Below are 17142 nucleotides of genomic sequence, written 5' to 3' on the forward strand. Positions count from 1 at the left end.
TAACTGGGAGTGGAGGGCATCTTGGGCCTGTGGCAGGGAAGAGCAGCTCTATGGCCCATAGTGGGCGCTGTGGCAGGGCAGAGTGGCTCTGTGGCTCGTGATGGGTGCTGTGTGCCTATGGCGGGTGCTGTGGCAGGGCAGAGCGGCTCTGTGGCCCGTGCTGGGTGCCGTGGGCCTGTGGCGGGGCAGAGCGGCTCTCTGGTGGGCACCGTGGTGGGGCATAGCGGCTCTGTGGCGGGTGCCATGGGCCCGTGGTGGGGTAGAGCGGCTCTCTGGTGGGCACCGTGGCGGGGCATAGCAGCTCTGTGGCGGGCGCCATGGGCCCATGGCGGGCCAGAGCGACTCTGTGGCCCGTGGCGGGTGCCGTGGGCCTGTGGCGGTGCAGAGCGGCCCTGTGGTAGGCGCCGTGGGGCCGTGGTGGGGCACAGTGGCTCTGTGGCGGGCACCGTGGGCCTGTGGCGGGGCAGAGTGGCTCTGTGGCCCGTGGCGGGTGCTGTGGGCCTGTGGCGGGGCAGAGTGGCTCTGTGGCCTGCGGCGGGCGCTGTGGGCCTGTGGCGGGGCAGAGTGGCTCTGTGGCACGTGCCGTGGGCCTGTGGCAGGGCAGAGCGGCTCTGTGGCCTGCGGCGGGCGCCGTGAGCCTGTGGCAGGGCAGAGTGGCTCTGTGGCCTGCGGCGGGCGCCGTGAGCCTGTGGCAGGGCAGAGTGGCTCTGTGGCCTGCGGCGGGCGCCGTGAGCCTGTGGCAGGGCAGAGTGGCTCTGTGGCCCGTGGCGGGTGCTGTGGGCTTGTGGCAGGGCAGAGCGGCTCTGTGGCCTGCGGCGGGCGCCGTGAGCCTGTGGCAGGGCAGAGTGGCTCTGTGGCCTGCGGCGGGCGCCGTGAGCCTGTGGCAGGGCAGAGCGGCTCTGTGGCCTGCGGCGGGCGCCGTGAGCCTGTGGCAGGGCAGAGTGGCTCTGTGGCCTGCGGCGGGCGCCGCGAGCCTGTGGCAGGGCAGAGTGGCTCTGTGGCCCGTGGCGGGTGCTGTGGGCTTGTGGCAGGGCAGAGCGGCTCTGTGGCCTGCGGCGGGCGCCGTGAGCCTGTGGCAGGGCAGAGTGGCTCTGTGGCCTGCGGCGGGCGCCGCGAGCCTGTGGCAGGGCAGAGTGGCTCTGTGGCCCGTGGCGGGTGCTGTGGGCTTGTGGCAGGGCAGAGCGGCTCTGTGGCCTGCGGCGGGCGCCGTGAGCCTGTGGCAGGGCAGAGTGGCTCTGTGGCCTGCGGCGGGCGCCGCGAGCCTGTGGCAGGGCAGAGTGGCTCTGTGGCCCGTGGCGGGTGCTGTGGGCTTGTGGCAGGGCAGAGCGGCTCTGTGGCCTGCGGCGGGCGCCGTGAGCCTGTGGCAGGGCAGAGTGGCTCTGTGGCCTGCGGCGGGCGCCGTGAGCCTGTGGCAGGGCAGAGCGGCTCTGTGGCCTGCGGCGGGCGCCGTGAGCCTGTGGCAGGGCAGAGCGGCTCTGTGGCCTGCGGCGGGCGCCGTGAGCCTGTGGCAGGGCAGAGTGGCTCTGTGGCCTGCGGCGGGCGCCGTGAGCCTGTGGCAGGGCAGAGTGGCTCTGCGGCCCGTGGCGCAGCGGAGCAGCTCTATGGCCTGTGTGTAGGGGGGGATATATCCTGCCCCGTAGGAGAAAGTGGGGGAGCAGCTCCAGCGCCCAGCCTCTACCCCCTCCCCCGTCAGGAAATCACTGGGGTAACAGAGAAGCTGCAGGGATAAGCGGATATGACAGCAGCTCTGCCCCGCAACGCAGCCTGATGCTGTGGGCGGCTCCACCCTGACAGCTCCGTTCAGCTAATCCCTTTAGACCTCTGCCTCGCCACGGGAGCCTTGCGGCCAATCCGGCAGCGCTGATTGCCAAACAAGCCCCGCCTCTCTCTCCTCATTGGTGTATTTACGTGGTCCATCATCTTGGCAGTGCCCGCCTTCTCCCGCGGGGCCATGTTGGACAGGACGACGCGCCAATGAGACGCCGGGGGCGGGGACAACCAGTCATGGAGTGACAGGCGTCCGACCAACGGTCGCGCTCCTTCCCCAGGCTCCCCCCCCAATGGTGGCGGGGCAGAGGGGCAGGCCAACACCGCCCCCTGCCCCTTCCCTGTTGGTCGGTCCCACTCCGGGCCTGGCGGGCTAGGTTGAGTTCGCAGCTAGGGCCATTAAGCGCTGCGGGGGGAGGGGGGACGATTTAAAGAGACAGAAGCCGAGCGGGCGGCCGGCTGGGGGAGCAGCGGCGGCGGCGGCGGCGGACGAGCCCCCTCCCCCTCGCGGCAGCACCTCCGCCGCCAGGGTCCCCCCGAGCCCCACCGCCTCCCAGCGGCCTCCATGAGTTAGCGGCAGCGGCGGCCACTCTGGGGGCGGCAGCGGCCGCCGCCTCCTCCTCGCCAGCCCCATCTTTGTGCGCTGCCGCCCGGCCGCCGCGCTTTGTTCGGAGCCGGGGGGAGCCCGGCCCTCGGGGCGAGCCGCTCCCCGCGCCCCGCTGCAGCTCGCGGGGGCGGGGGCGGGGGAGGCCGCGCCGCCGGAGCCAGCGGCGGGCGGCGTGAGGGGGCCGGCGCCCCGGAGCCTGGGAGCGAGCGCGCCAGCGGCGGCCCCGTCCCGTGTCCGTGCGGCTGCCAGGGGGAAGGGGCCGGCTCGCTGCCCGCCGGCCCGGCCCGTCTGCGGGCGGATTGATGAGGGGGGGTCGGACATGAGTCCGCCGGCCGCCGGGTGCTGCCATGTGACCGGCTTCAAGGTGGAGAACTGGAAGCAGAACCTGCGGGCGATCTACCAGTGCTTCGTGTGGAGCGGCTCGGCCGAGACCAGGAAGCGCAAGGTACCGGGGCTGGGGGGGGGGAGCGGCGCGCGTCCCTCCGCCTCAGCCCGGGGGGGGGGGCACACCCCGCTCCGCCCAACCCAGCGGGGCCCGGGCCCCGATCCCGGGGGGCGGCTCCACCCCTGCCTGCCCCCCACCCCAGGGGCCCACCTTTTGCTCTCCCATGCGGCGGGAGGGGGGTGTCTCCGGCCTGCTATAGCCGGGAGGGGGCTGCCCCGCCGCGGGGCGAGGGGGCGAAGGGACAGTCGGGGTCTTGCGGGCGGGGGGACGCGCCGTTCAGCCCCGCCACTGAGCACGGAAGGGGAAGCAGGGGATCCCCTCAACCACCTGCCCCGGGCGGAGGGGCTGGGCTGGTAGGGGAGGCTGCCGCAAGGGCTTTCCTCTCCTATCCAGGGGTGGGAGGCTGGGCCGAGCGCCGCCGCCTCCTCCCAGGTGCCGGGGGGAGCGAGGGTTTCCCGGAATCAGGCAACTGCATTGCTTGTCTGCGGGGGAGGGAGCGCTCCCAGGGCAGATGGGCATGGCCGGCCTGCAGCCGAGCTCTGGGCACTGGGAGGCAGCCTCCTGCAGTGAATAGGCTGCTTCCGATCAGGGTCTTGTACCGTAAATGACAGGCTGGGATAAGGAAGCCGAAAGGGAGAAGTGGCTCTTTAATTCAATGTGTCACCCACTGGTAAATTATTAAATGTAGCTACTGCATGGGCACTTAAGCAGATAGAGTCCAGCGTTTGGGAAGCATGGGATACAGAGACTGAGGCTTGTCCTGCATCTAATTTATGGAGCAGTGGGAAAGGAGAGAGGAGCTTGCAAAATCACGCTTGCACGTAACGTGTACTTAGAAAAGGCTTAAAGACACAATGACTGGAAATACGTCTGCAGATTTCTAGGTCTGTGGAATGACTTTTTTATGGTCTAATGCATCCACTGATAACGGAATCAGAAGGAGAGTCCTAGTTTGGTGTGAGGGCGAAAAGTGGTTGAGGGGGGATAGAAAGGATTGAATCAGTATTTTATATACAGCAAGAGTGATGGTACTTTGCTCTTGCACATGTATAGAGAATGTACTGCACAAATACCATAATGAATATATTGGAGAAGACTGATGGCGGGAACATTTGTGTAAAACAAGTCAATGACTACTTAACTGATATTTTAAAAATTGGTCATGTACATAGATATGTTTCTGGAAGATTGATCTGTTAACTGTTCATAAATTCTCTTCCTCAGAGTAAACTAGTTCTTACTTCAAAGTGACTTTGCAGATTTCTTTCAGAGATCATGTTAATGACTGAAAAGGAGACTGCAACAGCAACTCAAGGAGTAAAGCTTGTTCTTCAAGGCAGCAAGGATAGGGCCTACTATTGAAGCAATCAATTACCTGTCTTGTGATCTTTTCATTCGATTATTCAAATCACTCATAAAAATAGAGATAGTTATAGAATGAAAGACAACATTTGGAAATTAGATATATTAAAAAAGGCTTATAAAAGGACTGTGCAACTTGAGTCCTGTCCAACTTATAAGATGTTTTTTTCAAAAGGGACAGCAAATGGGACACTTAACCACACATATATTTAGTAAAACTGTTTAGTCATCTAATGTTCAAGCAGTATTAAATCTAGCTACAGGCATATTTGAATATTTATGCTCCTCTTGTCATTGAATATACCCTAATGCTTCAGTAACAAACTTTTTCGTACCCCGTAATAATTTTGTGTTAAAGGGAGGAAAATAGGCCAAAACGTGACTTGTTATATGGGTATAATGGCTTAAATGAAAACATACATTCATGATGGTTGGTTATGTCTAGTATACCGTGAAAGACAAAAGGCAAATGTGAGGTAGAAAATCTTATTTGTTTATTGCTGTAGAAATCATGCAAAATTACAGTCAAGTTTTATATTAATATGAAGATTCATTGAATAAACCCTCTCTTGGTCATAAGAACTTACTGTGAAAACTGTCTTGCACAGTTGGTTATCCAGTGAGCATCAGTCAGTCATTGTTTAGATTTCTCGGACACTATCTTTACTTTTTGAGTGTTGAGTCTTAAAAATCCAGATAGCTGGAGAAACTATAGGGGGCAGAAACTGTCCATGTCTGCTGCTTTACTAGGTTACTTATACTGCGTGCTGCATTATGTTTTTAAAGACCATTTCAGCACTGTTTGCCTTTTGCCATGTTTCCAGTCTTTACTCTTCTTTTTTTTTTACAAATATGCTTATATGGTCTTAAACTCTTAATCCAATACACTCTACGTTTACAGAATATTAAGTAGAACAGCTAGAATTTTAGAGGTAGCTTTCTAAAGAATCTGAGTATATTTCCTGGTTATGTTTTTAATCAGAAACAAGCAATGGCTATAGTACATACAGTTATAACTGATCAGTCTTGGTGTAGGGTGCCTTGTGTACAGACTCCTCAAATATTTTTGTGGCTTTTGTCTACACTGGGTTTTTTAGCCGCTAGCATAACTAACTGATGCATTTGCACCAGTGCAAACCACTAGCATAGATGGGGTACATTGGTGTAAGATTACTCTGGGGCAGATGAATTGGTGCAAATCACAGTTTACACCAGTGTATCATTTCTGAGTTAGGGGTTAGCAATGGTACAAATGCATCAGTTTAGCTAGGCTGGTGTCTGCTCTCCCGTGGAGTTTTGCCCTGGCTGTCAGGGGTTTGAAGAATGCAAATAAAAGGTGGGGAGAAAATCCAAAGAAAAATGTGTCTTTATGAAGCTGTGGTGAGTGTGATTGAACATGTGAACTAGATCTTTACACTTGTCTTCAAGCAGGATCTTAATGAGGAGTGAGAGAGGATTCTGTGTTTGTATATGCTTGGGTCCTGGACATCTGCATTGGTAATTCTTGACTAAAACGGGGTATGATGATTACTGTCCAGTAGTAATTTAAGATGACTTGAAAATCAGACTTGAGCTAGGGTTCTGTGGATGAAAAAACAGCAGATTAGTTTCTGCTGAAAGGCATACAAGCTTCTGTCAAACCATTGTCAGATAGTTCATAAACAACTATGTGGCCAAGTGACTTTTCACTCACAGGGATAGTGGGTGAAATCCTGGCCCTGTTGAAGTCAGTGGGGCCTTGATTTTCACCCAATATATTTAGACCTGAAAATGGTCATATTTACAATTAAATGGGACTCTACATAGGTCCTTTAAAAGGACATGATCTGTTATCTGTTCCCCAAATCTAACTTTGTTAGTGGATGAAAAACAAAATAACTGATTAGAAACAAATGTGAACAGACCAATCCATTTTTTGTTCAGTCTCAAATACATAAAAGTGAAATGCCTAAATGATGAAACATAAGTTTAAACGTCACTAATGTTTCTTGGAGCTTTAAATTCCGTGTCTATGGGGGAGGCAAACCAGTCAGTTTATCATAATCATATGCTTGGAGTTTGTGGTTTGAGCAGTTAGTGTGCTAAGTAGGGGCCTTCCGAACTCGAGGAACAGCTGACCCCCGGCTCTGGTTGGGCAGGACTGCTGGACCTTGCAGGTAAATGTCCTTCTCTCTCTCACCCCCTCCCCCTCCCCCCCGCTGGCCCCATCCTGCAAGGCTTGGTGTGGACTACCCCTATTCTTTAGGCAAATACTATATAATAAAAATGAAGCTTGTAGGTGTTTGCTTGGCCACAGTCATGTTGTACGTAGTGTCCTATTTGTACTCTACTGCATGATTGTTTCACACTTATGCCGATCAATCAAAGCATAACTGGCAGTCAGGGGCCAGGTACTGTTGACACATACCTCCCACCTGGGAAAGGTTTCCAGGCCCTGTATCTCTAATCCAGATAATTTCTCTTTAATCTCTCCCAGAGTATTAACTCCTGTGTATTTAAGACTGCAGTGACTTTTTTTCTCTCTAAGGTTATGGTTAGGGAATGAACCAATTATTGTGCATGTACTGGCAGATAAAAGCTGTAACTTCTCAGTAGTAGATACTTCAGTTCACAATTCAACTCCGTTTCTGTTAAATCTTTGTTCTTTGAGTGGCCTCTGCACATTCCAACTCATGGCATGCTCCAGCAATGTAGTTCTGATGATGGAGTGTTGAGTAGCACGTGCACTGCTCCTCATTTCACTGTTCCTGAACACTTTGAGAGAGAGGCGCTATGGGAGTGGGTGTTCTAGCCACCTCAGTTCTTTCCAGATGCAGCAGCAGATGGACCAGGAACCTCTCCGAAGACTCCGCTCCACAGAAGTTTTAGGATTATTGTAAGAAATTCTATTTAATTTTCTTAAACACGAATAAACGTTTTTTTTAATTACAGTAGTTCTTAGGGGCCAACCAAGAATGGCGCATCATTGTGTTAGGCATTGTACAAACAGAGTAGTAAATGGAAGAACTTACAATCTAGATGGACATAGACACAGTGTGGGGGAAGGAGTATAACTAAGGCTAAGATTTTGTCATGGATGTTTTTAGTAAAAGTCAGGGACAGGTCACGGGCAATAAAGAAAAATTCATGGAAGCCTGTGGCCTGTCCCTGACTTTTACTAAAAATATCCATGATAAAATGGGAAGGGGCTGGGCAGCTGCATGGTGTCTGGGCGCGCAAGGGCCCCCACCACCCATGGGGGCTCAGATCTGTGGGGTGGTACCCTGCCTCGCTGTGGCAGCCAGGGAGCTATGGGGTACCCCCGCTGCCTATGGTGGCTTGGCGCTTGGGGGCCCACTGCCTCAGACAGCGGGGGTAACTCACAGCTCCCTGTCACTGTGGGAGGTGGTGGGACCCTGCAGCTCCCAGCTGCCGGGGCTGAAGTTATGAAGGTCTTTGGAAGTCACGGATTCTCTGACTTCTGCGACCTCCATGGCAAAATCGTAGCCTTAGGTATAACATAGTGAACAACGTGATGAACGCAAACATTATGTGAGTGCCATGATTTTGGGGGGGTAAGTTTACTTAAGGGATAAACTAGCTGGAGAGAGATTGGAATGTATGTGAGGAGGACAGGGTAGGTATGGAATGAAGAGACAGGGAAGGGGAAGATTGGAGCAATCAGTGCTGGGCAGAAAAAGTCCAGTCAACTGTAGAAAGCTCTCTGAATGTCTAAAAGTCTCTGGTTTGACTGCTCCTGCTGGCTGGAGTATCTGGGGTTGGCTTCCTCTCGGCAGGTTTCCACCCAAGGCTGCATGGTGGAGGCAGGGCAGGTCGTAGTGCCTCCAGAGTGAGAGTGTCCCTGTACAGTTCTGAATTCTGGGGGGGGTGGTGCCAGCTGGGCCCCATTTTACCCCCCTCATCCCAGTGTAGCAGTCCCTTCTTTGGCTGCTCCTACTGACTGGTTCCTCTGCAGTTCCTTCCTTTCTTCTCCCCCCCCCTCCCCCCCCCCCAGGTTGCATCTCAGTACAGGTTTACAGATGCTATGGCTGATACAAAGGCAAAGAGGCCAGGATTCAAGGTAGGTGTATTGTCCTGCTATATTTCCTGGATTGGATGCCCATATGAGTGTTTAGCTTGCTTTGGGAAAGGACTCACTATGTACTGCAAAGGAGAGAATGTGGCACTTTCTCCCCAAGAGCTCACGACGAGCATCAGAATTGGCTCCAAGCCTTACTACTTCAGGAGGCCAAAGCTCCAGTTCTGTAACCAGTGGATCCATGAGTCAGACTGAGGCTTGGATTGGACCCTTGCTCCTCAAGGAATAAAAAATACAAGATCTCTCTAAAATTTCCATCCTCTGTTCCTGGAGTGAATGCAAAACCTCTGGTACTGAGGTTTCCTGAGCCATCAGATCCTAGTTCCAGATACAATGGACCCCTACAGGTGTCTGCCTCTGTTAGCAGATCCAATCCTAATGGGAACATCCTTTGGGATCAGACTCGTCCCATTCCAAGTAAGAGTATGGTACAAAATACTGCTCCTATTAGCAAGTCCAAGCACAGTTCTGGGTTTCTGTCAGATCCCTTGAGGTCATTTCCAAAGATAACCTTTGGCTTAGGTTCCAAGGGTAAGCCACAGGGCAAATACTTAAAGAAGGGTCATTCCCCTAACGTTACAAGAAAAATAGCTCTGGGTGTTGGTTCTGACACAGTGCCATTGGTATCTATAACAGTATTTGTCCAGGTACATCGCTCACATTTGCACTTAGAATCTGAGATGGATGTTACGCAGGTCTATACATCCCATGGTCAGAGTATTAAAGGGAATAAAAGAGAAGCCTCAGGGCCACTTACTGCTCTAGCTTCTTCAAGGGTGGAAAGACACACAATCATGGAGCACATTCAGATTTCCCCAGACCTTTCACTCTGTCTCCTTAGAACTCCTACAGGCTCACCAGGAAGTTTGTTTTCCCCTTCTCTGTTTTAAGAATGCCAAAGCCACTAGCTTTCCCCTCCTTACTGCCTCAGATCTGAGATCAGATCCACAATCTGGTATTAAATCTAATGGTGACAGGTTAATTTAGAATCTCCGTTCCCATCACTGTAAAGAGTGGGAACTAGAGCAAGCACTACACAGATACTACACACTGTTCATATAAACAGACAATAACCTCGCCTTATTTGGTACGAAGATAAGGAACCTGGCATATTTATCAACTTTCCTCCCTTGGCCAGATAGCCTTATTGTCCCCCGTCTAGATGTTATGTGGACATAGATCCCTGTAAGGATGCGTTTGTTCAGCCCCGTCCTAGAAGTCGGGGGAAGCCTCATACACTGGATACAGTGCTCCCAGATCTGTCTACATCACCAGGGTATAAAGATTCGTCCCAGAGAAGCACTCATAGGAAGAACTGATGGGAGCAATTGACTACCAGGACACTGATTTGGAGCCTGATGGCCAGAGGTCTTCTAATGTAGGAGTTGCAACAGCATCTTCCTCTTCTGAGGATACCATTCATTTTAAAGTGGAAGCTGTTTTGACTACCATTTCATGAGAGATCCTATCTATGTCAGGAGATATCTAATCTGGTGTTTAATAGACTGGGATTCCTTTCTAACAGCAAGATCGCTGTATGATCTCTGTTTTCAACAACTCTTCTAAACCAGCCAAGTCTAACCAGGCCATTTTAAAGAAGATATGACAAGCTTTAACAGCTACATATGAGGGATTTCCCCCACACACCCACTTTCAACTCTCTGGTGGTTGCTGCAGTTCAGAGGACAAAAGGAGGCCAAGTACATTTTGCACAGTCTGACAGAGAGGGCAAAGATGTGGACGCTCTGAGCGAAGATTCTCTTCTGTCTCCCTAGACATTAGCGTTTCGAAATTAACAGGTTGTAATATCTAGGTATTAGTATCATCTCTAGGAGAAAACGGCTTTATTTAAGGACCTGCCTGAAGAGCAAAGGAAACTGGCTAGGGCCTTAGTAGCAGAAGGACAACTAGTAGATGAACGCTAAGAACCTCATTTGATTTATCAAATACTGCAACAAGAACAGAAGCTTCAGCCATCACTAAGATGATACATGCATGGCATAGCGTCTGGTCTTCCTCCTGAAACTAGAGCAAATATGAAGGTGATAGTTTAAGGGCAAGGATGGATGAAATCAGGGTCGGCTCCAGGCACCAGGTGAGCGAGCTGGTGCTTGGGGCGGCAGATTGTTGGAGGCGGCATTCTGCCCAATCCTAGGGCGGCACAGCCGCTTTTTTTTGTTCTTGTTCTGCTCCGGCTGCCCTGTAGGGGGCAGCGGTGCGGAGAACCAGAGCACCCTGCAGGGCAGTCCTCTTCCTTCTCTCCCCGCCGACCGGAGCGGAGCCCTCACGGCAGGAGGCGGCTTTGCTGTTCTGGCCTCCCCTATTCCTTTTTTTTGCTTGGAGCGGGCCAAAAAGCCAGAGCTGTCCCTGGATGAAATCCTAGAGAAGATGGATGCTAGATCAACAGGTAGGTTGCTAGGAATTTATCAACCATCAAGGAGATGGTTGGTGCTCATGTTGTGTCAATATCCACACCAGCAACCTCCTGCTCAGCTGCAGCAGAGGAGAAAGAGCTTGAATCTCTGTGCAAAGGGCAGACAGACAACCTTCTCATCTTCTGCTCAAACCTTAGACCACAAGTTTGACATGAGACTTAAGCCATTTATCTCCCCGCAGTTAGGGATCGATTTTTCTCTCTCACAACAACTGGAGTACCACCATCACAAACAAATGGATCCTAGAAACAGTACATAGAGTTTATTCCATACAGTCTGACACCAGCCATTTCCCCTCCCTATTCAGAGACCCCTCTCATGAGAACCTCGTAAGAACAGAGCTTTGCCCACTCTGGGAAGCAGGAGCCATAGGGGAAGTTCCAAGGGGATTCTATTCTAGATTACTGTACTTGGATTACAAAGAATATTGGAGGCTTTGATACCATCTTAGACCCAAGAAAGTGAAACTCTTTCAGAAAGTTCACATTTCCTCCCTCTCCACCCAAGATTGGTTCACTTCTCTCGATTTACAGGATATGTATTTTCAGATAGCTATCAGGCCTTCATATTCTGTATGGGGGGGCGGAGGGGAGTTGGCAACCATTGTTATACAGGATCCTTCCCTTCAGCCTTTCTGCTGCCCCATGGGTATTTACAAAGTGCCTAGTGGTGTTGTCGTCCTTGCAGCTAAAATGGCATGGGATATACATACCTTATTTAAATAACTGAATTGTGAAGGGATCCCCACAAAAAAGTCTGTCCAAGGGTGACTTGCATGCTCCCTGGTTGAGAACTGGGACTCAGAATACATTGAAAAAAGTCACTTCGTACATAAAGAATTCCCTCTTGGGCAATTCTGGACTGGCAAGCAGGAAGAGACTTCCTTCTAAGGGAACAATTTCTGAAAAGTATATCAAGTACGCTGAGACATCAAGAGAACTTCAACCTAACAGTGTTCTTCCTGAGACTGAGGGGGCCTCGTGGCCTGAGCTACAGGTGCAACCTCCTATGAGGTACTCAACATGAGAACTGTACAACATTGTGTATCAAACATTATTTGACAAGTTCTTGAAATGGATTTTCCCAAGAGAAGGGCTCCTATCCGTCATGATGGACACAGTATCACAGTGTCCTTAAAAGGGAAGCATCCAATCCACCAGCTCCATCAGCAGTTATCATTGATGCTTGCAACTCGGGGTGGACAGCCCACTTCAGACATCTAGCAGTTCAGTCACTGGAACCACTTGGAGAAGATATATATCAACATAGTAGACTTGAGGGAAATTTTCTGGATGTCAAGTCATTTCTTCCTCACCTGCAAGGCAAGGTAGTCTGAGTGTTATGGACAACACAATAGTATATAGTGTGTGTGAACAAGAAAAGAGAATTTAATTCCAATCAGCTGTTGAAGGAAGCTGTGGGACTGGTCTCCATCACACTTACCCCATTTACCTGAATTTAGCAGGCAAAGATGATAACCTAGCAGATCAACTGAATAGGGACAAAAGAACTGCTCAAATGGTCTCTAAAGCCAGCAACAGATGAGATACTTGATGTCTGGAGTTATCTGAAATAGATCTGTTTGCAACAAAGCACAAGGTCAAGTGCTCTGGGTTGTGCTCAAGAGCAGGAGAAAACAGTCCATTTTGCATATATTCATACGTGACTGAGAATAGGTCTCCTTGGTGCCCTTTCCCTGTTTTCTCTCATCTAAAGAGTAATAAAGGTTAAAGCAAGGCAACGCCAAAGTAACTGACTGCCGTCTTGCCCATGCTGGGGCAATGATTTCCTAGGATGCCCACATGTCCCGATTTTTGGGGCCTCGTCTTATAAAGGTGCCTATTTCTCCCCCCGCCCCTATTTTTTCACCCTTGCTGTCTGGTCACCCTAATGGTTTCCAGACCCCTCTCTTGCCTTTTGACCACAAAACTGCTGGATTTATCCCCTGGACTCTCATTCATTGCACTTGACAATATGAGCCGTATGACTGAGATCTAAGGAGATCTTGTTCACCAAGTGCAAGATGTCTTGATAAATTCCAGGAAACAATCCACTTGCAAGTGCGGTCACCTCAAGTGGAAAAGGTTTAAAGTCTGGGTGTCCAATAACATAGATCCAACTTCAGCTCCACTCCAGTTATGGTGAGCAGTCATCACCAGAGTGCCCCCTCGTGCCAGGATGTGTGGTTGCAGGGTTTTTCACTCTAGTACCTCCTTATCCAGGTTCCCCCAATGTCAGCTGCTTCTGTGGTCTGGCCCTCTGGCCAAGTTACCCCCCAGTCCATTCTCCTTTCAGGGTTAGCAGAAAAGTTCAAAAATAAGAAAACCCAAAGTCTAGTGTCCTCTAACACCAATCTTTGGCCTCCATCTGGGACTCAATTCTTGGCTCTTCCACTCCTGACCCCTGTATTTCCACTCCTGGTCTGGGGAGGAGGTTGGGGAACCCAGGCCCTGCCTTCTCTTGTTTCCAGCCCAGGGATAGCTGCTTTCTTCAGACAGGAGTTCCCGTCAGCCCTCCTCCTGGAGCTAAAAGCGTGGTTCAGACAGGTAGCACACTCGTTAGAGCAGGAATTGTCGTCCGTCCCCCCCCCCCCCCCCCCGCTACAGCTCTCCTTGAAGCTGGGGCTGTGATTAAAGCCAGCTGTAGGGTCTTAGCCAGCTTCACCTTCAGATGCATCTTTTTCCTGCAGGGTTCAGCAGGCCAGCCTTCTGCTGATGTCTGCCCTGTGATGAGCATAAATGCTAGTTCCCTTCCTGAAGCATGTCCCAATTGTCCGGGGGAAGGGGGAACCTTGCCATACCCTGTTCCCTTTGCAAGGCTTCTGATCTCGGACCCTTAAAGAGATAGTAATGGGGTTCCTCCCAAAAACTACTTATTCCTAGGATTGTTTTTTTCTTTCCCAATCTTTCACTGGTTTTTGAAGATAAGACCACCCCAGAATCTTAACGGGGCAGTGTCACATGACTGGAATGGGCTGACCTAGGCACCACTATCCTCAAGGGGACACACCACCCCATCACACCAGTCTGTACTTGAATACTTGCTTCACCTGTAGCATTCTAATCTTTCAGCTGAGTCAATTTAGCAGCCATATCAGCTTTCTGCATAGTAACTGAAAATAGGACTTCGACACAGTAAAGAGACTTATGAAAGTCTAGTGAACATCTATCCACCAGTCAAAGATCTAACTCAATCATGAAACTTTATTCAGTTTAAGAAGCCTCCTTTTGAGCCTCTGCCTGTTTGCTGTTTCACCTATGCACTGTAGCCATAACATCTGCCATAAGAGTAAGAAAACTACAAGCACTGATGGCTGCTGATCTTTCAGTTTTCCACAGTGACAGAGTGGTTCTCCCCTGCTCCAAGGTGGTAATTGTTACCTATCTCAATCCATTAATCTGCCAATAACCTTTCCCAAGACCCCATGCTCATTGAGGCCAAACAAAACTTCACATGTTAGATGTAAGAAGGACTTTCGCTTTCTAAACTCTTGGGTTCTGTTTAGGTAGAAAGTCACCAAATCTTTTTATTTCATATACATTAAATAACAAAAGACGGGAAATTACTTCAAACTATATGAACTGAATTATGTATCAACACGTGCTTCAAATCAGCCTCTGTCCCTCTCCCACTAGGGGTTAGATAACTTTCCCCAAGAGCAAAGGTGGCCTCTTTGGCATGCCTCAAGCATATTCGGATTGTAGAAATTTGCATATCTATTGCTTGGCGTTCTAGTCACGCAATTTACAAAACAGTCCTAGCACCCTGACCAGATGCTTAGTTTGGTAGAACAGTATTTTGGTCACTGTTCAATTAGGACTCCACGTCCCACCTTCCTCAGGTGACCGTACTGTTTATCAAACTACCCCATGAATGGGAATGTGCAGAGGCCACTCAAAGAAACTAAGGTTACTTGCCTGTTACTACAGTTCTTTGAGATGGACTTTGCACATTCACACTCCTCATTCACCTTCTCCTCCTCAAGTCCCATTTATAATCTGTGACCTTATGAGTAAGGCTACATTTTAGTCACAGGTATTTTTAGTAAAAGCAGTGGATGGGGGATGGGCTGTGGTGCGTGCCCCCTGGGACCCCTGCTAGTACTGGGGAGGGGGGTTGGCGGTGCTCCCTATCTGGCTCCATGACTCTGCAGCTCCTAGGCAGCAGGGGCCAGGATAGGGGCTCCTCCACTGCTCCTGCCACAAGCACCTGCTGCCGCAGCTCCCATTGGCTGGGAACCACAGCCAATGGGTGCTGCGGGGGCGGGGTCTGCAGGCGCCAGTGTGCGGAGATCCCTCCACCGCCTAGGAGCTACAGGGGGGTTCCCCACCCCAGGTAAGTGCCCCCCCCAGCCCTGAGCGCCCTCCCACTCACCCAAACTGCTGCAGGCAGCCCCTGGGTCAGCACCAGCTGCTGCAGAGGTCCCAGACAGTCACAGAATCCGTGACCTCCATGACAGACTCACAGCCTTACTTATGAGGCTGATGGGACTGATGCTGCTAGACCACCATGCCCCCTGCTACAGCCTGACATTCAAGAATTGTGAGTGGAGGGTCAAAAAAGGTGTGAGTGCACCAGTGGGCACTGCAATGAATTGTTCCACCATCAGAACTGTAGTGCCAATGCATCACATTCACACTCACTCATGGGTAGAGTCCATCTCTAAGACTCCAGTTACAGATGAACAACCTTAATTTTTCAGTCACTCAAGGTACGTATCCAGGGAAGGAGTGGGGCAGAGGGATAAAACCTACAAAGTGATGAGGATGGTAGGTTTAGTTTTTCTTGACCATGCCTATTTATTTTATTTCATATACTGCTGATCTTCCCAAACATTAAAATCCTCCTATTGACTTATGTCCCTTCTAGGCATCTTAATTTCTAAAATGTAAAATTCCTTTCCTTTTGTTAAAGCATACTTTTATGTCTAACCTACCTGACATGCATTGAGTTGCCATCCCCTAGGTGTCGTCTTCAGTGGTCGTTCTTTTATTTTAACTGAAGTGAAATAAGCATTCTGTCCGAGTTGGAGACGTCGAGATCTGTGAAGATGTGCCCCTAAAATGCCTTTCTCCTCGCAAGTTCTGGCGTGTCCCTGAGAGGAGATAGGAGTGTGTGTGTCCCATGTGGCGCGCGCGCTCTCTCTCTCTCTCTCTCTCTCTCTCTCTCTCTAAAGGGTGGGTTGCTGGTGCCTAAGACCATATCCTGGGTGGGGTGGAGGTGGCAGAAGCCCAGACTTGCATTGCTCCAGCAATTGATATACTTTGGTGGTTTAAATTACCATTTATTACAGTGGAGCCTGCCAATTACCACAAATTTCATTTCACTTATAACAAATGTAAGTAATTCACCCTAAAACTGAAAATTGTCTCTATCAATAGTTTCAAGGGCTGTGGATGTGAATAGTAGTACCCTGATCTTGTATAACAACATGATAATCCACATTAGAATCTGGAGAGAGAAATATACAATGGAACAGTTAACATTTCCTGAAGTCTGATTTCCTTCCAATGCATTTCAATAGAGAGAAATCCCATCACAGAAAATGAATCCTATAATAGTGCACATTCATTTTCCAGTGCAGATTGCTTTAATAGACATCAGCACCATCCGTTCTACCCTCAAATTACAAATTAAAAAACCATAATTCACAGTTATATAACACGAATATTTCAGTGCCCATGCCTCTTATTCAGTGCATTGTATGCAGCTGTGCAGATTTCATGAAGTTTCTTATCCAAACTGCGAATCAGACTGCCTTCCCTTTATATGTCACTGTAAGAAAGATTCTGGATAAAAATGTGTGCTTCACAGATGTAACAATGAATACGTTTGTAAGTGAAGCTTCCAAGATTTGAGATTCTCTTTAACTAGAGTTGGTGGTTCTATCCATCTTTGGCGTAACTTGGCCCATTGTAGCAAGGATTCAGCTGCCTTGACTTCAGGTCTGCCTGGTGCCTCAGCTTCTCCCTCTTGGGCTCCCTAGTAACTTCACATGGGCTCTTGTATGTCAGATAGTACCCTTCCTTGGTGTCTGGTTTATTAACAAGTTCAAAAGGAAAGACTAACTTCCTCCCAGCCTATGTGCAGTTATCTTAGTTTCTGAAGCAAACTTGCTCCTCACACTTGAGCTGCCTTAGCTGGTATCTGTTCTCTCCAGGCTCTCTGCCTGGGAGCTAAGGAAAGTCTCTCTTTGTGCTCAGGCTGCTCTGATATTCTCCAGCAGTTCTGGTTCTGAGCCACATGCTACCATCACATGACCCCTGGACTCATTCCCTTCACCTGGGAGGCAGGCTGCACCTGGCACAGGTGAGACTGAGCTGTAAGACTCTTAGGGTATATCTGCACTGCAGTTAAACACCCGTGGCTGGCCTTTCAGCTGACTTGGGCTTGTGGGGCTCAGGCTATGGAGCTGTTTATAGATGTTTGGGCTCAGGGTGGAGCCCAG

The 17142-nt window shown here is 50.4% G+C and overlaps 2 protein-coding genes across 3 annotated transcripts in view; both read left to right on the plus strand.

Annotated features, from left to right (window-relative positions):
• Positions 1–325: 325 nt before the first annotated feature.
• On the plus strand, positions 326–1729 carry LOC128843940 (loricrin-like). Its single transcript, XM_054041083.1, has one exon. The coding sequence runs from the start codon at positions 326–328 to the stop codon at positions 1727–1729; it is 1404 nt and encodes a 467-aa protein (XP_053897058.1).
• An 835-nt stretch (positions 1730–2564) lies between these two features.
• USP22 (ubiquitin specific peptidase 22) overlaps positions 2565–17142 on the plus strand; it is a 190297-nt gene continuing 175719 nt past the window's right edge. For both annotated transcript variants that reach the window (XM_054041643.1, XM_054041644.1), the window contains exon 1: positions 2565–2819. In XM_054041643.1, coding sequence (XP_053897618.1) covers positions 2694–2819 — 126 coding nt within the window. In that variant the 5' untranslated portion in view covers positions 2565–2693. The remainder of the gene's footprint in view (positions 2820–17142) is intronic.

The sequence above is a fragment of the Malaclemys terrapin genome, chromosome 10 (assembly GCF_027887155.1).
Source record: "Malaclemys terrapin pileata isolate rMalTer1 chromosome 10, rMalTer1.hap1, whole genome shotgun sequence".
NCBI classification, from domain to species: domain Eukaryota; kingdom Metazoa; phylum Chordata; order Testudines; family Emydidae; genus Malaclemys; species Malaclemys terrapin.